Here is a 21,319-nt window from a genome sequence, read left to right as displayed (position 1 = left end):
AGAAGAGCGACAAGAATGATTAAAGGTTTAGAGAACATGACCTATGAAGCCAGGCTTCATGAACTGGGCTTGTTTAGTTTGGAAAAAAGAAGATTAAGGGGGGACATGATAGCGGTTTTCAAATATCTAAAAGGGTGTCACAAGGAGGAAGGAGAAAATTTGTTCCTCTTGGTTTCTGAGGACAGGACAAGGAGTAATGGGCTTAAAGTGCAGCAGGGGAGGTTTAGATTGGACATTAGGAAAAAATTCCTAACTGTCAGGGTGGTCAAATATTGGAATAAATTGCCAAGGGAGGTGGTGGAATCTCCCTCTCTGGAGATATTTAAGAACAGGTTAGATAGACATCTGTCAGGGATGGTGTAGACAGAGCTTGATCCTGCCTTGAGGGCGGGGGGCTGGACTCGATGACCTCTCGAGGTCCCTTCCAGTCCTATTATTCTATGATTCTATGATTCTATGATTCTAAGCCTGGGCAACAAACAGGAAGAACTGGAGGCCCTGGCCCAGACCAAGAAATATGATTTAATTGGGATAACAGAGACTTGGTGGGATGACTCGCATGACTGGAGCGCTGTCATGGAAGGGTATAGACTGTTCAGGAACAACAGGCAGGGGAGAAAAGGAGAAGGAGTTGCACTATATGTAAGAGAGCTCTACGATTGCTCTGAACTCCAGTATAAAGAGGGAGAAAAACCTGTTGAGAGTCTATGGGTTAAGTTTAAAGGAGCAAACAACAACATTGATGTTGTGGTTGGTGTTTGCTACAGGCCACCGAATCAGGTGGATGAGGTAGATGAGGCTTTCTTCGGACAACTGAGCAAAGCTTCCAGATCGCAGGCCCTGGTTCTCGTGGGGGACTTTAATCACCCTGACATCTGCTGGGAAACCTATACGGTAGTACACAGGCAATCCAGGAAGTTTTTGGAGAATGTTGGGGATAACTTCTTGACACAGGTGCTGAAGGATCCGACCAGGGGCCGTGCGCAGCTTGACCTTCTGCTCACAAACAGGGAGGAACTAATAGGGGAAGTGGAGGTGGGTGACAACCTGGGAAGCAGTGATCATGAGATGGTAGATTTCAGGATCCTGACCAAAGGAAGAAAAGAGAGTAGTAAAATACATACCTTGGACTTCAAAAAAGCAGATTTTGACTCCCTCCGAGATCTGATGGGCAGAATCCCCTGGGATGTTAACATGAAGGGGAAAGGAGTCCAGGATAGCTGGCAGTATTTTAACGAAGGCTTACTGAAGGCACAGAAAGAAACCATCCCGACGCGTAGCAAGAGAGGCAAACATGGTAGGAGACCGGACTGGCTTACAGGGGGAATCATTGGTGAACTTAAGCACAAAAAGGAAGCTTACAAAGAGTGGAAACTTGGACAAATGACCAGGGAGGAGTTTAAAGGTATAGCTCGAGAATGCCGGGGGGTTATCAGGAAGGCGAAAGCGCAGATGGAATTGCGACTGGCTAAGGATGTGAAGGATAACAAGAAAGGTTTCTACAGGCATGTTAACAAGAAGAAGGTGCTCAAAGAGGGCGTGCGGCCCCTAATGGATAAAGGAGGTAACCTAGTGACAGATGATGTGGGGAAAGCTGAAGTACTCAGTGCTTTCTTTGCCTCTGTATTCACGGACAAGGTCGGCTCCTGGACTTCTGCGCCAAGTGACGCAAGATAGGATGAAGATGGACAGCCCGTGGTGGGTAAAGAACAGGTTAGGAACTATTTAGAAATGCTAAACGTACATAAATCCATGGGTCCGGACTTAGTGCATCCGAGGGTACTGAGGGAGTTGGCAAATGTCATTTTGGAGCCTTTGGCTATTATCTTTGAAAAGTCGTGGAGATCGGGAGAAATCCCGGATGACTGGAAAAAGGCAAATGTAGTGCCCATCTTCAAAAAAGGGAAGAAGGATGATCCAGGAAACTATAGGCCGGTCAGTCTTACCTCAGTTCCTGGAAAAATTATGGAAGGGATCCTTAAGGAATCCATATTGAGGCACTTGGATGAGAGGAAAGTGATTAAGAATAGTCAGCATGGATTCACAAAGGGCAAGTCGTGCCTGACCAATCTGATTAGCTTCTATGATGAGGTAACTGGGTCGGTGGACATGGGGAAGTCAGTGAATGTTATATACCTTGACTTTAGCAAGGCTTTTGATACTGTCTCCCACAATATTCTTGCCAGCAAGTTGAGGGATTGTGGATTGGATAAATGGACGGTAAGATGGATAGAAAGATGGCTAGAAGGCCGGGCCCAGCGGGTAGTGATCAATGGCTCGATGTCAGGATGGCGGTCGGTTTCTAGCGGAGTGCCCCAAGCTTCGGTTCTAGGACCGGTTTTGTTCAATATCTTTATTAATGATCTGGATGAGGGGATGGATTGCACCCTCAGCAAGTTTGCGGATGACACTAAGCTGGGGGGAGAGGTACATACGCTTAAGGGCAGAGATAGGGTACAGAATGACTTAGACAAATTGGAGGATTGGGCCACAAGAAATCTGATGAGGTTCAACAAGGACAAGTGTAGAGTCCTGCACTTGGGACGGAAGAATCCCAAGCATAGTTTCAAGCTGGGGACCAACCGGTTAAGTATTAGTTCTGCAGAAAAGGACCTGGGGGTTACAGTGGATGAGAAGCTAGATATGAGTCAACTGTGTGCCCTTGTAGCCAAGAAGGCTAATGGCATATTAGGTTGCATTAGGAGGAGCATTGCCAGCAGATCCAGAGACGTCATCATTCCCCTTTATTCGGCTTTGGTGAGGCGGCATCTGGAGTATTGTGTCCAGTTCTGGGGCCCCCACTACAAAAAGGATGTGGACGCATTGGAGAGGGTCCAGCGAAGGGCAACCAAAATGATTAGGGGCTGGAGCATATGACTTATGAGGAGAGGCTGAGGGACTTGGGTCTGTTTAGTCTGCAGAAGCGAAGAGTGAGGGGGGATTTGATAGCAGCCTTCAACTTCCTGAAGGGAGGTTCCAAAGAGGATGGAGAGAGGCTGTTCTCAGTAGTGACAGATGGCAGAACAAGGAGCAATGGTCTCAAGTTGTGGTGGGAGAGGTCCAGGTTGGATATTAGGAAAAACTATTTCCCTAGGAGGGTGGTGGAGCACTGGAATGGGTTACCTAGGGAAGTAGTGGAGTCTCCATCCCTAGAGGTGTTTAAGTCTCGGCTTGACAAAGCCCTGGCTGGTTTGATTTAGTTGGAATTGGTCCTTCCTAGAGCTGGGGGCTGGACTTGATGACCTTCTGAGGTCTCTTCCAGTTCTATGATTCTAAACAAAACTATGGTTTGTTTAAATAACTGTTTCCTCTCTGGCCCCCACTCAGAAAAAGTATTAGAGCAGAGGGATATGAACCATAAGACCCCACTCTGCCACTGATCTAACCTTCTGCTAGTCCAGCAGCAGTCAATAGGTGGACCGTGGGCCCAATCCAAACTGCTAGGCACTTTGAATGGACCCCAACATCTTTTTCTTCTTATTCATTATTATTATTTTCCATCCCTGGAGTCTGGACCTTGACCATACCTTGACCAAGACATTTGAACTTTGACAAAAAATAATTGCCTACCCCCGTACCAGTCACTTTCCCTATCTGTACCTCAGTTCCCTTACCCTCTATTTCATAAGGGACCTGGAAGCTGATATCTGTAGAGCAGAAGTGGGCAATAATTTTTTGCCAGTGGTCATTTCAGAAATTTTTGAAGTGGCCCTGGGCTGCACTGGAAGGGGCTGGGCCTCAAGCAGAAGGGGTGGGGCCAGGATACTTTCCTACTTTCCCACCCACAGACCATGATTGGTCTGCAAGGTGCAAGAGTGCACCCCAGAGGTTCCCCATAGGCACCTATGCCCCTGGCTGTGGGAGGTGGTGGGTGGCTAAGGGAGATTAGAGAGGCTATCAAATTAAAAAGCTCAGTAAAAGTGGAGGATTTCAACTATCCCCATATTGACTGGGTACACGTCACCTCAGAACAGGATGCAGAGATAAAATTTCTTAATACCTCAAATGACTGCTTCTTGGAGCAACTGGTTCTGGAACCCTCAAGGGGAGAGGAAATTCTTGATTTAGTCCTAAGTGGAGTGCAGGATCTGGTTCAAGAGGTAAATATAACTGGACCACTGGGAAATAGTTACCCTATTGTAATGCTATTTAACTTCCCTGTGGTGGGAAAAACACCTCAGCAGCCCAACACTGTGGCATTTAATTTCAGAATGGGGAACTACACAAAAATGAGGAAGTTATTTACACAGAAATTAAAAAGTACAGTGACAAAAGAAAAATCTCTGCAAGATGCATGGAAACTTTTCAAAAACACCATAATAGAGGCCCACAGGGACGGCCCGTGAGCCTAGGCAAACTAGGCAGTTGCCTAGAGCGCCGCTGGCCCGGGCGCCCTATGATGACATCACGGCCATTGACGGCCGTACAGGCGGGGGCGCCAATTGCTCTGCCTGCCTGGGGCGCCAGCTGCTGCAGCCAGCTTCGGGCCGCTCCTGGAGGCCCAACTTAAATGTATATCCCAAATTAAAAAACATAGTAAAAGAACCAAAAAAGTGCCACTGTGGCTTAACAACCAGGTAAAAGAAGCAGAGAGAGATAAAAAGGTATCTTTTAAAAAGTGGAAGTCAAATCCTAGTGAGGAAAATAGAAAGGAGCATAAACTTTGTCAAATTAAGTGTAATAATATAATAAAAGCCAAAAAGGAGTTTGAAAAACAGCTATCCAAAAACTCAAAAAGTAGTAATAAAATGTTTTTTAAGTACGTCAGAAGCAGGAAGCCTGCTAAACAAACAGTGGGGCCCTTGGATGATTGAGATGCTAAAGGAGCCCTCAAAGATGATAAAGACATTGTGGAGAAGCTAAATGAATTCTTTGCTTCAGTTTTCACGGCTGAGGATTTTGGGGAGATTCCCAAACCTGAACCATTCTTTTTAGGTGACAAATCTGAGGAATTGTCCCAGATTCAGGTGTCATTAGAAGAGGTTTTGGAACAAATTGATAAACTTAACAGTAACAAGTCACCGGGATCAGATGGCATTCACCCAAGAGTTCTGAAAGAACTCAAATGGGAAATTGCAGAACTATTAACTATGGTTTGTAACCTATCCTTTAAATCAGCTTCCATATCTAAGGACTGGAAGATAGCTGAAATGACACCAATATTTAAAAAGGGCTCTAGAGGTGATCCTGGCAATTACAAGCTGGTAAGTCTAACATCAGTACTGGGCAAATTAGTTGAAATGACAGTAAAGAATAAAATTGTCAAACACATAGATGAATATACAGTAGACTTCCGATAATCTGGCACCTTTGGGACCCAGGTGGTGCCGGATTATCATAAATGCCAGACTATCGGGAGGTACTCTGGCAGGGGCAGGTCTCGTCGGAGGGGAACAGCACCGCAAGGGCCGAACCCTCCGCCATTTTAGAAGAAGGCAAAGCCTGCGAGCTGCAGAAGCAGAGGAGGAGAGAGGCAGGCAGCCGCTTCAAGAAGTTCTAGTCAATTGCACTGCCACTGCTGGATCAACAGGCTCTCAATCTACCTTTCCCCTCTACTGCCTGGGTAGGGGGTAGGCGGGCAGGCGGGGGGGTGCTGAACCCTCCCTCCTGTTGCAGGCTAGATCCACAGCCGACAGGATCATCTCCCCTCCCTTGTGAGTTTCAGCAGCAGCCTGTCACCTATGGATCTACCCGTTCCCACCGCCCCTCTCCCCATTAGGCAGTAGAGAGGAAAGGTAGATTGTGAGCCTGTTGCCTGGGCAGTGTAATTGATTAGAACTTCTTGAAACAGCTGCCTGCCTCTCCCTCCCTCTCTTGTTCTGCCGCTTACAGGCTTTGTCTCCCTGCAGCAGGAGGGAGGGTTTGGCACACCCCCGCCCCCTCCCCCGCCGACCCCTACCTTCCTCTGCCCCCCCTTCTCCAGGCAGTAGAGAGGAAAGGTAGATCGAGAGCCTGTTGGCTGTGGATCTAGCCTGGGGCAGTGAAATTGACTAGAACTTCCCGAACGCGGCTGCCTGCCTCTTGCCCCCTCTCCATCACCCTGCAACATGACGGAGAGTTTGGCGCCCCTGCCCCTGCCGCCGAGCTCGGTCCCCTTCCCTTCCCTCTCCACTTCCCCTCCAGAGGCAATAGATAAAGATAAATTGCAAGCCTGTCGCCTGCAGATCCAGCCACAGTTAATGTAATTGACTAACAACTTGAAGCAGCTGCCGGAGCACTTCTGGGTTGCAGTTGGTGCCGGACCATCAGACGTACCGGACCACTGGATGCCGGACCACCGGAGTTTTACTGTAATTTGTTGGGGGGAAAGTCAGTATGGTTTCTGTGAAGGGAAATCATGCCTTACTAATCTGCTAGAGTTCTTTGAGGGGTCAACAAATTGAGTCAACAAAGTGGATTAGGGGGATCCAGTGGATATAGTATACTTAGATTTCCAGAAAGCCTTTGACAAGGTCTCTCAAAGTAAAGTAAGTTGTAATGGGATAAGAAGGAAGTTTCTTTCATGGATTGATAACTGGTTAAAAGGCAGGAAACAAAGGGTAGGAATAAATGGCAAGTTTTCTGAGTGGAGAGAGGTAACTAGAGGGGTCCCTCAAGGGTCTATCCTGGGACTCATCCTATTCAACTTATTTATAAATGATTTAGAGAAAGAGGTAAACAGTGAAGTGGCAAAATGTGCAGATGATACCAAACTGCTCAAGATAGTTAAGACCAAAGCAGACTGTGAAGAGCTTCAAAAAGATTTCACCAAACTAAGTGATGGGGCAACAAAATGGCAAATGAAATGTAATGTTGATGAATGTAAAGTGATGCACATTGGAAAACATAATCCCAACTATACATGATGGAGACTAATTTGGCTACAACTACTCAAGCAAGAGAGATTTTTGAGTCATTGTGGATAGTTCTCTGTGAAAACACACACTCAGTGCGCAGCGGCAGTGAAAAAAGCAAACAGAATTTTAGGAATAATTAAAAAAGGATAGGGAATAAGACGGAAAATATCTTATTGCCTCTATATAAAACTATGGTACACCCACATCTTGAATACTGTGTACAGATGTGGTTGCCTCATCTCAAAAAAGATACATTGGCATTGGAAAAGGATCAGAAAAGGGCAACAAAAATTATTAGGGGCTTGAAAAGGGTGCCATATGAAGAGAGATTAAAGAGACTTGAACTTTTCAGCTTAGAAAAGAGGGGTATGTCTACACTACCCCGCTAGTTCGAACTAGGAGGGTAATGTAGGCATACCGCACTTGCTAATGAAGCCCGGGATTTGAATTTCCCGGGCTTCATTAGCATAAGCGGGGAGCCGCCATTTTTAAATCCCCGCTGCTTCGAACCCCGTGCAGCGCAGCTACACGGGGCTCGAACTAGGTAGTTCGGACTAGGTGCCTATTCCGAACTACCGTTACTCCTCGTGAAACGAGGTGTACCGGTAGTTCGGAATAGGCACCCTAGTCCGAACTACCTAGTTCGAGCCCCGTGTAGCCGCACTGCACGGGGTTCGAAGCAGCGGGGATTTAAAAATGGCGGCTCCCCGCTTATGCTAATGAAGCCCGGGAAATTCAAATCCCGGGCTTCATTAGCAAGTGCGGTATGCATACATTACCCCGCTAGTTCGAACTAGCGGGGTAGTGTAGACATACCCGAGGAGACTAAGAGGTCTATAAAATCATGCGTGGTATGGAAAAGTGAATAATGAAAAGTTATTTACTTATTCCCACAATAAAAGAACTAGGGCTCATCAAATGAAGTTAATAGGCAGCAGGCTTAAAACAAAGAAAAGGAAGTTTTTCTTTACTCAGTGCATTGTCAACCCGTGGAACTCCTTGCCAGAGGATGTGGTGAAGGCTAGAACTTTAACAGGGTTCAAAAAAGAGCTATAGATTCATGGAGGTTAAGTCCATCAATGGCTATTAGCCTGGATGGGTAGGAATGGTGTCCCTAGCCTCTGTTTCTCTGGAGGTGGGAGACAGGGGAGGGAGCATGTGATGATTACCTGTTGTGATCCCTCCCTCTGGGGCATCTGATATTGGCCACTGTCTGCAGACAGGATACTGGGCTAGATGGACCTTTGGTCTGACCCAGTATGGCTGTTCTTATGAGGAGACTTTGTGTGCTCCCCTTTCTGCCCCCAGGCCAATCAACGCTTGGGGGCGGGGGAGTGTGCAAAGTCTCCTCCTACCCTGCCAGGAGCCGCGCACTCTTGGCAGGGTGGAGGAAACTTCATGCGCTTCCCTTCACTCCCAGGCCATAATTGGGTGAGCAGTATCTGGCCTGTGGAGGCCCTTTTGCCCACCCCTGCTGTAGAGTAATCTATAAATGCAAGTATCACAGAACACGGGATGCTAAGGACTCCTCACACTGTCTTTATACTCTTTACATTCCATCCCATCGCTCTATTTTAGGACTTTATCTACCAACAGTCAGTTCTGCCACATGTGCTTCTCAGAATCTACCATCTCTTGGACATCCAGTTTCACGAGGCATACCGGAGTGGTCGACAAAGGCTTCCCTTGTTGACCATGCCGCGTCTAGACTGCTGCGCTGTGCCGGATCAGCTGATCGTCGGCACAGCGCGGAAGCTATTTTTATTTTAATTAAGCGGGGATTATTTAAATCCCCGCTTCTTTGATATGCCGAGTAAACTATTTTACGTGGCTCCGTTGACAGAGCCATATAGTCTAGACGTACTCCAGGGCTACGTCTACACTGGCCCCTTCTCCGGAAGAGGCATGCTAATTTCAAACTTTGGAATAGGGAAATCCGCGGGGGATATTTAAATATCCCCCGCAGGATTTAAATAAACATGTCCGCTGCTTTTTTTCCGGCTTGGGGAAAAGCCGGAATAAAGCATCTAGACTGGCGCGATCCTCCGGAATAAAGCCCTTTTCCGGAGGATCTCTTATTCCTACCTGAAAGTAGGAATAAGAGATCCTCCAGAAAAGGGCTTTATTCCGGAGGATCGCGCCAGTCGAGACGCTTTTTTCCGGCTTTTCCCCAAGCCGGAAAAAAAGCGGCGGACATGTTTATTTAAATCCCGCGGGGGATATTTAAATCCCCCGTGGATTTCCCTATTCCAAAGTTTGAAATTAGCATGCCTCTTCCGGAGAAGGGGCAGTGTAGACGTAGCCCAGGTGTCTCCTTCATTTAGTGCCCTATACCACAGTCACAGGGACCCTGAAGAAGAGTTTGTCATGAACCTCTTTCCGCCTCCACTCTTGGACAAGTGAAATATTCCCAGAGGGCCATCAGGGCCCAAAAGATAAAGGCTTGTTTGCCGCAGGTAATTGTGGGTTCGCTATAGGCATTCTCGATGGACAGACCCCTACGATGTAAGAAGGGCTATTGAGCAAGTGACATCTTTTGGGATAGAGCTACATCCCAAGCCTTCATGAGCAAACATAATAACTGATCAGTTTGCCAAACAGGCTGAACCCACAAGAGGCAGCACGCCCTGTACACAGGCCACTGGCCCAGGAATCAGAACTCCTGACTTTGCCATTGATGCTTTAGGTGGCCCTGGTCAAGTCACTTAGGTTACTTCTACACAGCAATTAAACACCCAGCACTGACCAAGATCTGCAGACTAGGCCTAAGGGGCTGTTTAGGGGTGTAGCGGTTCAAATTTGGGCTGCAGCACAGACTCTGGGACCTGTGAGTTCGAGTCAGCTAACTTGGGCCAGCCATAGGTCTTTTATTCCAGTGTAGACATACCCCAAACCTCACTCTGACTCAGCTTTCTTTTGTGACATGGGGACAATGGTCCTTATGATAGCTGCCTCTTTTGTAAAGTGCTTTGAAATCCACATGTGAAAATCATTATGGAAGCACTAAGAATTACATTATTTTTTCATGTTCTGTGATGTCGAGTGCTGGAACACGGACAGAAACTTGCTAATTACTTAAGTCATTTGGGGAAAGATATATGGGGAAAAGCAAGATGGAAAACGTGCGGGAGAGGGTGGTTAAGGGGGTAGGAAGGATTGTAACATGGTCTGGTCTATATTTTTCATTAAAATAAATTCATTTCTGCAACTTACCACTCCTCCATCTCATGCGATAACAAAGCTGAATTCCTCTTTTTGCCAGAGCAAATGGTTTAGACAGTTCTTTATTTCAAAAAGTTGTTTTCAACATGGAGATGGAAAATAGGACAGCAGCACACACTTGCACCTGTACCTGCCACTGAAACATCAAGTAGCTGCAGAGACCTTATTGGAAGCAGCAGGAACTGGGGACCCATGCACAGAAGAGAAAATAGCAAAGTGAAAATTAGTTGGAGGCTCCAGTATGTTATTGAGGGACTAGCATGGGAAGAATGGATTATACCTCCTTGCCTGAGCAAAACTCAATATACTTCCCTAGTCAAGCAATATCCAAGTCTTTACTACAGGTTGAACCTCTCTAGTGTGACACTCTTTGGTCTGGCAACATCTATGGTCCGGCATGATTTAAGTTAGTCAGATGGCCATTTCTCATGGGTGTGGCCAAGTTGCCCACAGTCCCATAACGTTTACAGCCACCAGTCTTGGCTCTCAGTATTCTGTGCTGTTATTTAGCTTTAATTTACCCCTAAGGGTATGTCTAGACAGCAGGGCTGTTTCGGGATCCCCAAACAGCTACTCCTCATCTTTTAAACTTGCCCATTATTTCAAAATACTTTGTGAAATAACTGGTGCACTATTCCGGCTTCCCTGAAACCCTTGTTCCATGAGGGTTAAGGGATATCTCGAAATAGTTTGTTATTTTGAAATTTGGCACTGTGTAGATGCTCCAAATTTCGAAATAGGCTATTTCAAAATACAATCAAAATAAGATACACAATTTGTTACACAAATTGTGTATCTTATTTCAAGTTTAGGAGGCTGTGCAGACACACCCTAAATGTCTTCAGAGAGCCCAGTAAGCAGTGGGGGTGTGTCTAGACTACATGGCTCCATCAATGGAGCCATATAGATTAGACAGATCGGCAAAGGGAAATTTAAATTTACATGGCTGCCGCGCTGAGCCGACAAACAGCTGATCAGCTGTTTGTCAGCTCAGCGTGCTAGTCTGGACACTCTGCGCCAACCTGAAAGCCTTTTATCGACATCCCCGTTATGCCTCGTAGGATGAGGTTTACCGGGGATGTCGATAAAAGGCTTTCATTTCGACAGGGGAGCGTCCAGACTAGCACGCTGAGCTGACAAACAGCTGATCAGCTGTTTGTCGGCTCAGCGCGGCAGCCATGTAAATTTAAATGAAGCCACAATTATTTAAATCGCGGCTTCATTTCCCTTTGCCAAACAAACAAATCTACATGGCTCCGTCGATGGAGTTTTGACGTACCCTGGCAGTGTTGGTAATGCTGCTGGACAATACTGACCTCCCGTAATTCAGCAAATTCTCTGGTTTGGTGCTGGTCCAGTCATGAGGGTGCCAGACTGGAGAGGCTCAACCTGTGCTAACACTCCAGTTCTTCAACAAGGCAGTTCAGCTACAATGCTGTTCTTTTCAGTGGAAAGACGTCCATCAATTTCAACAGAACTTGGACACAACCCTACATCTCCTCAAAGCCTATTGATCATAAAAGGGGTTTTGAACTAACTCCCTGGTGGCCAAGAGCAGCCCTGCTTATGCAGGAAAGACACCATGAGTATTTTTGACATATTAGATCATTTGTCCTGGGGCCATCTGCATTTCTAGTTGAATGTACGGTGGGTATGTGATTTATTTACCAAATGGCTCTGCTTGAGAGGGTAAGTTTTGGTATCTGTCCATGTCTCTTGGAGCACACCCCAGCTTGACTCCAATAGTCTATTAGTCTCAGTAGCTGACAGAAGGAACTGGTTCCAAAAGATGGAGGGAGGCCAACTTTTGTGTTTGAAATGGTTTCTCTCTGCCATTTGGACTGTAGTATCCCTGCGTGCCTTGTAGCTCTCAGCCATTAATGGCTATTATCTTAGCTGGATTTTCACTTTCAACTGCTGCTCTTCAGAACAGAGACCCTGTGTTTGCCAAATTTACTGGCATCCAGCAGCTGTGCAGATTTTGACCTCCCATCCTAATGATACTTAGTATTAGTTCTCTGCTTGAGGTCTCATTTCAGTCAAGTCATAAGAAAGGCCGAGAATAGGCCTTCTCACTTCCCTTTCATCTTAACCTTGCCACAATTATTCCTTGGCCTTCGTTATGCCCCTGCACTAGATGTCCAGAAGCGGCAGGACACTTGCTGTAGCTTTTATCTAATTCTGACCACTATGGTCGTGATCATGTCTGAAATATACTTTGGATCCTTCTGGAAGAAATACATTAAGCATTTAACAGATTTTGTTATAAACTATACACACAGGTGAAGTTCACCCATGTGCTGAGAACAGATACAATACCATTGCTTCACTTCAGTTCTATCGTCAGTGCTTACATAGGACTTTCATGATATAGCCACGCCCTTCTTAGCAAGTAGGAAAATAAAAAGTATACCCTAGGAAATAATGGTGAAAAAATCACATTGATTTGGCCTGAGCTTTTGCACCTTTTTTTTTTTTTGGGCACAAAAGCAAGGACAGTTTTTTCAGTTGACATTCAATCTAATCCTGTATTCCCAACAAAAAAAACAATTTCTATCTTGATCAAGTATATATCAATTGGGATTAGGTTTCAGGATAGAATTTCTCTCACCCCTCCATCCCAGAAATGGCAGAAAATAACCTTTAATTAACTCTGTGAGTTCTCCTAAAAAAACTACCTCTCCGATGTCACAGTGTACTGAAGATGAAAAACCAGCAGGAGAAAAATGCCCAGCTTTATGAGTGAGTGTCAGGAGAGTGGGGACCAATTTTTCAGCCCGATCTTAACTGAGCATGTTTTGGGCATGCACAGATGATGGTGATCAGTGTTCCCTCTAAGCTGTGCACATCTGTGGCCACTCAGGAGAGATTTAAATGCCACCCAGCTAATTAGCAGAGCGCCCACAGCCTCAGTGCACATAAAAATGTATTCCACACACAAATGGGAAAAATCTGCACATGGATGGAAAAGACTGGACCAATGGTTACCAACCAGGAGATCGGGATCTACCGCTGGATCTTGTAGCCTCTGACAGGTGATCCTGACTGGTTTGGCCAGGAAGCTATCAAGTGCTGGCACTTCAGTTGCCTCTCCCCCCACTGTCATGCTGCTCCTGCCCTCTGCCTTGGAGCTGCCCCTTGGGAGGGAGAAGAGGAGGGGGCTGATGTCAGGGTGTCCCTCCTCCCCCGCTTCTGTACCCCATCTCCACACAGAGAGAAGGGGCTGGAGGGAGCTTGGCAATGCAAATCTCTGTCACTCACACACAGTGTGTGTCTCCATCATTCTCACAAACACACACTGTCCTTCCCTTTCATCTCCTGACCCAACACAAACATGAGAGGTTGTTGTAACTTCCGTTACTCCTTGCAAAGTGGGTTATCTTTGCGTCTTGACTGGCCTGTGCATTTCATCATTTTCATTTCTCTCTACGCTTACATTGAATTCTTTGAGCAGTGAGTTCTCAAATGCCGAACCTGTCGTGGCTGGAGTCATTATCCCTGTGGTAATTGCTGTTCCTGGATGTGGCTGGCATCTCCCTACAGCCCCTGAGAGAGGCAGAGCAGAGAGGCTCCACATGCTGTCATTGCCTGCAGACCCCACTCTTGCAGCTCCCATTGATCAGTATCGGGGAACTGTGGCCAGTAGAAGCTGTGGGCTCAGAGGGTCAGCACATGGCACCATGGAGCCATTGCTGTCCATGTCAGCTGCTTTCAGGAGTGGTGCAAGGTCAGGGCAGGAGCAAGCACACCTTAACCTCACTGCTCCACCAACCGGAAGCCATCTTTGTTAAGTGATACCCAGCCAGAGCCTGCTTCCTGAACCCCTGTTCCAGCCCTGAACCTCCTCCTGCACCCGCCCTCCTGGCCCAGATGCGAGTCCCCTTGTACCCAAACTCCTTCCCAGAGCTTGCACCCTGACACCCCTCCTGGATTCCAATCCCCCACCCTGGGCTAAGCCTGGAGCTCCTCCCTCACTCCAAACCCTTGGCCCTAGACCAGAGCCTGCACCCCAACCCCTTACTCCAGCCTGGTGAAAGTGAGTGAGGATGGGAGAAAAAGGGAGATCAAGTGAGCAGGGTGAGGCCTCAGAGAAGGGGTGGAGCAGGGGCAGGGCCTCAAAGAAGGGGCGGGAAGGAAGCAGGACTAGGGTATTTGGGTTTGAGGTAGATCTTACATTGCACTTAAATTGGAAAAGTGTCTTGTGGGTAAAAAGGTTGGAGACCACTAGACTAGAGGGAACATTCATGGTGGTTATAGCATTTGGTTTGCAAAGATAAAGGCTAGGGTCTGAAAATCTAGACCTTAAAATTTAAAACATCATTTCTTCTGCATTGTGACAGTTGACACCAAGTGGTCCTGTTGCTGTCTGTCTGAGCAAAAAGGCCAGAGACTGCACGGGCCACGTGAGACTGAACACATCCCCCCCCACATTAGAGGTGGTGGTTTGAAGGTAGGGTTGAGGTGCATGGGTAGCACTGTGTGGGGAAAGCTGCAGTACCTGCACTATACCTGCTCTATATTTAGAATGATATTCAACACCTGCTGTGAAAGCCATAACTTCACTATTAAAATCGGTGGACCAGCCCCTTTCTCCCAGGCCTCATTAGCATTTTTATAAACTTAAAAAAAACAACAAATGGTCTGGTAGCACTTTATAGACTAACACAGCCCACCAAAGCTCATGATCCCATCCACCGGTTTTGTTAGTCTATAAAGTGCTACCAGATCGTTTGTTGGTTTTTAAGTTTTTAAGTTTTTCCTGTTTCCTAGCTCGGCTACCCCCTCGGATTTTTATGTCATTTCCCCTCCCCCAGTATGTTTCTAGCAATCAAAAGGAACAGGATAGTGAGATCTCCATGGGTGCTCTGCCCTCCTTTTGCTGAGCAGTTGTAGTTTCCACAGCAGGGACAGGGTTCACAATTCAGCGAACACAGAGAGTCTGTGGAGCACGGGAGCCATCATGGCCTCCGGGAAGCACATCTGTTTTGTTGAGACTTTCCAGTTGTGAAAAAGGAGCAAGGGAGGGGGGAATGGAGTGAACATGAGAACGAGCACAGTGCTGGCAAGGACAGAGTGTTCTCTTTCAGCAGTCCAAGGCAGCTCAATGCCAGTGGGAGAACCCAAGGTCTAGATTCAGCAGAAGCTGGAAAGGCATATGTTCAAGAAGAGTGGGGTGCATTAGGAGAAGGTAATAGGGAACGGGGGAGAGGTTTCCTAAGTATGGTAGAGTCGTTAACATAAAACCTCTCTTGTTAAATGCTTTATGTTGGCAAATGTTGAAAAACATGTGCAACAAGTTCCAGACATGTTGGTCTGACTGCGGGGAGACTCTCCAAAATCTTTAAAGCAACAGGATTCCCTTTTTCCTGCCCTGGCCTGATCAAGGAAATGTTGTATCCCTGCCTTGAGTGAATGATTTTATGTTTTTAACCCAATATCGATCCCTAAATGAATGGCCTTGCTCACACTCAGTACCTGTCAATAGAATGCACCCAGGGCTGGATTTTCAATTAGGCACGTGCATAAGAGCACCAACATTCTAGGGGCACCTCACCTCTCAAACTGTGTGCAACAGAAAGGTCAGCTGGGGGCACTGAAGATGTTGTGTCTAGGGGCACATAAGGTGTAACTCCAGGTCCAAAATACTCCAAGGAATGGCAGCTCTCTTAAGGAAGCCATGCTATAACAGAAGTGGAGGGTCTGAGATATAAACCACCCTTCCTTGCTGAGAGTGCCAGCTAATGACTTCTGTGCCATTTTGCCATAACAACCAACCAACTCTTGTTGGGACCTTGGGATTCCTGTGGTGGGGGTGCTGTGAGACAAATGCTGCAATTCTAACAAGCCAAGTCATGCCCATTGTGATGAAATGTTAGGTCAAAGCAAGGGTGCCCCATGCTGACAGGACACTGACCACACAGTTACTGAGGGGTTCAAATTGTCCTGATCCTTCTCCAGTATCTTGCTTGTCTCCTGAAAAACAGGAGGCCTGGCAACTCAATTACTGATATTTTATTCACTGTGCAGTTTGGTCCTTCACATCTCTCACTTCAAACTATCGACACCAGCAATGGAAACCAACATGTCCCAAGGAAATACTTGCTCACTGTGGACAGCCACTTTTAACATTGCCAGCCGACCAGCACAGGGTTGCCATTCCACATTTATTTTAGGCCTCGTTCCTTTGAACATTTTCAGATCCTTAGGAGCTTTTCGTGCATGTTCTTTCCCATTCAACCAAAAGACGGAGGGATTAATGCCAGCTTCAAGTCATCAGCAAAGAGCTGGCACCTCGGCAGAGGTCTGCACTTCCCTTATTGGATTTGTCCAAAGAAGCAAGTGCAAGCTGATGACAATAATAACTGAACATTAATACACTTAGGGAACTTTTTAACATGAAGGATCCTAATATTTTTTGCAGATTTACATATTTGGGAATCACCCACCTATTACTGAAATGCAGCGTCCTACAGGCTGGGATGAGTAACCACTCTTAGTCAGCAACCTAACAGGGTGTTTCTTTGTTTTCTGAAGAATATAAGAACAGCCATAGTGGGTCAGACCAAAGGTCCATCTAGCCCAGTATCCTGTCTGCCAAAAGTGGCCAATACCAGATGCCCCAGAGGGAGGGAACACAACAGGGATTCCTCATGTGATCCCTCCCCTGTCAGAGGGGAGGAAGTAAAGAATTCATTTCTCCAGTTGAAAAATTTCCCTTCCATTACATCATCAGTGTTTACCTTATTCTTGAAATGTGTGTCATGAGATCTTTAAGAACCAAAGGGGATCTTGTTTCTGACCAAAAGCCAGCAATCCCAGTAACACAACACCTCCTAACAGCACGTCACACAACCCTCCCGTCCCTTTTCTTCCATACACACCACGCTCCACAGTGAGCTCTAGAGAAGCAAAAGACATAATGGGCAAAACCTCAAGGGTGATATGGGTTGTATCCATTCAGTGAATGGGACAGATAGGCCAAATTCATCACCTTTACCCTGAAACTCTTTGAATGTCAAGATGCTGCCTTCCACCTCACGCCACTCACACTAATGTCCTGGTGTTGTAATCTGCTGCTTCCATTTTGGCTCCAGGAGATACTGACCCAAGATGGCCAAAATCTCTCAAGAGCTGCTGGTAAGCTTCAGACTCTGCCCAAGATTCATCTAGGAACCCAAGACCTAGCCTACGTTTAACCCATGCCTGAGTGCTACCACCATGGCCTGCCTCTAGGGCGTAGATGAACTCAGTCCCCAGGGCTACCAATCTGGCACTTTCCACTGGAAAAAAGATACATGAAATATGAAAAAGAAAGTAGCAACAATATCTGTTGGTTAGGGGATTTCCTTCCCTGTGCTTACACAGAAATTGAAGGTACACAATTTGTCCCAGGTATCCCTACAAGCCCACTCATCTGGATCCAGAGGAAGCAGAACAAAGGAGCTTCCTAGCTGTCAGAGTCAGTAAAAAGTCACAGAAGTTGGGTGTGAAAGCTGCTGGCTGAAAGGCACAGGTTCCAGACAAACACTTTCAGGGGTTTGCCTACCTTGTCTCTCGCCTCGTTCAGAAGGTCTTCCAGCTCCGAGAAGCTGAAACTGGCCACAGTGATGAAGTCACTCATGACAGGCACAAACCTGTCCCCTGTTTCCCGCATGCGTCTTTTCTGATAGTCCAGTTCCTGGAAGAGAAGAGGCGAGAAGTGTTGATTGGCAGTCGGCAGTGAGAAGAATGGGGCTGGGTAAACCCGCTTGTTTCGGTTAACATAGGGCACGCTCTCTTTCCCCAATATACCTATCAGCAACTACTGTTCAGAACCACCCCCCACCTCTGCTTTCACCTATTCAAAAGGCAGAATTCTCGCAAGATGGAGGTAGATCTTACTTGTTATCTCCTGGATCCTGCAACTCTAACCGAAGAGTTCCATACTATCCATCTAATTTACTGCGTTGCTAAAGTACCTCTAGTATCTAACTGTCACAGAGCTGGGACACTATGGTTTTACTTATACTTTGATTGGGAAATAACTGTAATTCAGATAACTCCATGGAGTCACTGGAAGTAAATGCTAATCTATTTAATAGTGCAATTGTACTGGGGATCACAGGACATTGCAGGAAGCTGCTCTGCCCTGGAGCTGGGCTGGTGGCAGAAAATAGCTTCCAGAGAGCTGTTGAAGCATCCTGGGCTGCACTGTCCCTTGCACAAAGGGGCATTTTGAGTTTTGCCAGTGTTTGTCCCTAATTAATATTTGCAAAGAGCTTTGAGATCTTTGTACTCAAGACATAGAAGAGCAAAGCCTTGTGAGTGTTCAGATATGGAGCTGACCCTCCACATGGTAAAGTAAACACAGTTTCTGATGTTTGCCTTGCTCTTATTTTTTAAATATTTTACAATCCATTATCCAAGGGCCAGGATTTGGGCTTTTACTGTAGTATACTGCAGTATTTCTATCAGAGGTGAAACAAACCTGCTCAAAATGATCACCAAGGAAATTTGCTGACTCACTGGTTAAAGCCCTAGCCTAGGACTTGGGAGATCTTTGTTTAAGTCCCTACTCTACCACAGATTTCCTGTGTAACCTTGGGCAAGTCACTTAGTATCACCACACCTTAGTTCTCCAGCTGTAAAATGGGTATAATAGCACTTCTTTGCCTACCCGGGGTTTTTAGAAGACAAATGCATTAAAGATCATGAGGTGGACAGGCTCTACAGTGTTGGAGGCCGTACAAGTTTCTCGGATGGACAGACTGGCTAGCTGAATTGACCTTTGTGCCTTCGATAGCAAGTAGAGGGGAGCTCAGTGTCAGAATATGGGAAGCATTTCCTATCTAGCTGGGAGACTGGTTTTACAATCAGGACAACTTTTAATTATGGATCAACATGTATGTGCTTATACATGAAAGCTCTCCTTCTGCTGACTGAGGCACCCCTTCAGCTGGATGGTCAGAAATCCCGTCTTCAGAACAAGAGTTTGCATACCCCTACCACCTCCCTTGGGCTCCCCAGGCACCTTTTCAGCACAATGAATGATCATATATAGAGGCCAATAAATACCAATTGAAGTTTACAAATTTAATCACCAATGTATCCTGCATGAGAAGCCATGGCTGGATGTGTATCTTCAGATGTGTGATTTCTAAAAACTGGACTGAGCGAGAAAGGGCTGTCCAAGCTTTAAATTACACTGTAAAGGTAGGAAAGGGAAGGGGTACAAGGACCTTTAAGAGCAGCTGGCTGTGAAACTATTTTTAGTTTTCTATTCTTATGGGGCCTTGAAGAATCTTCTCAGTCAGCGAAGCCAGGATTGTGGTGAGAATACTTTGGAAGGTGAACAAAAGTTACACCTTCTCCCCCACACCCGACAATGATCTTCTATTGTTGCTCTAGTGTTGTAATTTAAGTGCCAAAAATGTGAAAGAAATGAGACTGGGAAGTGCTGGCAGCTCAAACTGAAAAGCATCATGTAAGGGAGGGGAAAGAGGGAGGATGGTGACTGAATGGGGAGGGGATTTTGCCCCTGAATTCACACATAAAGGTATGCTGGCCATATGTCCTGATCTTTCCAGGCCAGTCCCAAATTTAAATGCTCTGTCCTGGTGCCCCATCAAGTAGTGAAATGTCCCAGAAAGCCCTGCTGGACATTTCACTACTTGATAGGGAACCTGATGTGGCACAGGAATCTCATCCTCCTTCCCCCTGCAGAGTGCGTAGGGCAGCCGGGCAGGTTCTGGTGGCACACAGCCCCTCGCTCTCCTCTTCCCTCACTCCTCCTGTGGGACCGTCTCTGTCATGCAGGGTCCTGGTCCAGCAGCACTGCCTCCTCCTCCTCAGGACCACCTTGGAGCCCCGGCAGGAGCTACATGGAGCCAAGCTGGGGCACTGCAGAGTGGGGGGCACTCGGGCTCGGCAGGTGCCGGGACTGGAGTGGAGGCCACCCACAGTGCTATTTTTAGTACTGTGGTCCAGGTCCCCACAGGTGGTCCCATCTCCAGCTGGAGACAAGTGGCAGCTGCACGAGGTGTGTTGCAGCTGGGATAGCCTCACTGGAATGGGCCTTGTGCAGCTGCCACTTGACTCCAGTTGGAGCCAGGCAGCCCACAGGGACCAGGACTATGGTACTAAAAATATCACCGTGGGCGGCCTTTGCTCCAGTCCCAGCATATGGTCCAGCACATGGTCCTAAAAATAGTACCACAGCCCGGCTCCAGCCCCACAAACTGCTTTCCATGTCAAAGGCAGGTAAGGGGTGGGACTTCTTGTGGCAGGGGCATGGCTAATGTGGGTCAGGAGGCGTGGCTAACGTCCTTAATTTTGCTTCAGAAAATATGGTCTCTGTATATATGGGAGAGCAGAGGAGAAGTAGCTAGAAGGACAAGAGGGCAAACAACCCACAAACAAAAGAAAATGAAGTAGATGCTTGCATTTTGAGGAAGGAATTGCTTCCACGAGGAGTAACGGTAGTTCGAACTAGGAAGCCTAGTTCGAACTACCTAGTTCGTGCCCCGTGTAGCCGCGCTGCACGGGGTTCGAACGAGCGGGGATTTAAATATGGCGGCGCCCCGCTTATGCAAATGAAGCCCGGGAAATTCAAATCCCGGGCTTCATTTGCAATTGCGGTATGCCTACATTACCCTCCTAATTCGAATTAGGAGGGTAGTGTAGACATACCCTTTGTGATTTGGGTTTACTGTTGAATTATGCCTTCATTTCTTTTTTCTTTAAATTCTAATCTCCACATTTCAAGCTCCTCACCCTTCCTTAATAAATATGCCATATCAATGGATACCACTTGTTAGCTACCCTCCTGAATTCCACTCATTTTGCAAGTGCCCTCATGTTGACTCAATACTGTGTATTTTTCTGGCCATCTCTAGGTGGAGAAACCATGTGCTGACATGAAAAGCTCAATAATTCACACCTGTGCCTCAGCTTTAGCCCCTGAGATGGGGTTACATTGAGTGGAAGGCCGGTTCATCCCAATGCAATACTTTGCATTATTCTGTTTTCAGAGAATGTGCTGCAAAAGTGAGCCAGCAGCCCAGGAAGCAAAGGAAGCAGAAATGCAACCGAGGGGACTTTCAGCAACAGTGGGAAGAAATGCCATTTGCCTGGTGTCTTACAATTTCTTCATCCTTGTCCTCTCTGCCTAGTCTATGTCTTTCTTCTCCCTCTCCTGCAGCTGCTCAGGTTGCTGGGAGATAGAGCAAGTGATAATTGTGGCAGAAGGGCATGTGAGACACCTGCTAAGCAACAAGTGATTT

At 46.8% G+C, this 21,319-nt stretch overlaps 1 protein-coding gene across 4 annotated transcripts in view; it reads right to left on the bottom strand.

Moving 5' to 3' along the window:
• DAAM2 (dishevelled associated activator of morphogenesis 2) overlaps nucleotides 1-21,319 on the bottom strand; it is a 323,838-nt gene that overhangs the window by 17,823 nt on the left and 284,696 nt on the right. For all 4 annotated transcript variants that reach the window (XM_075925085.1, XM_006131756.4, XM_006131755.4 and 1 more), the window contains one exon: nucleotides 17,605-17,736. In XM_075925085.1, the coding sequence (XP_075781200.1) occupies nucleotides 17,605-17,736 (132 nt within the window). The remainder of the gene's footprint in view (nucleotides 1-17,604; nucleotides 17,737-21,319) is intronic.

This window comes from Pelodiscus sinensis, chromosome 3, assembly GCF_049634645.1.
Source record: "Pelodiscus sinensis isolate JC-2024 chromosome 3, ASM4963464v1, whole genome shotgun sequence".
Taxonomy (NCBI): Eukaryota; Metazoa; Chordata; order Testudines; family Trionychidae; genus Pelodiscus; species Pelodiscus sinensis.
This window is presented reverse-complemented; position numbering and strand designations above follow the sequence as displayed.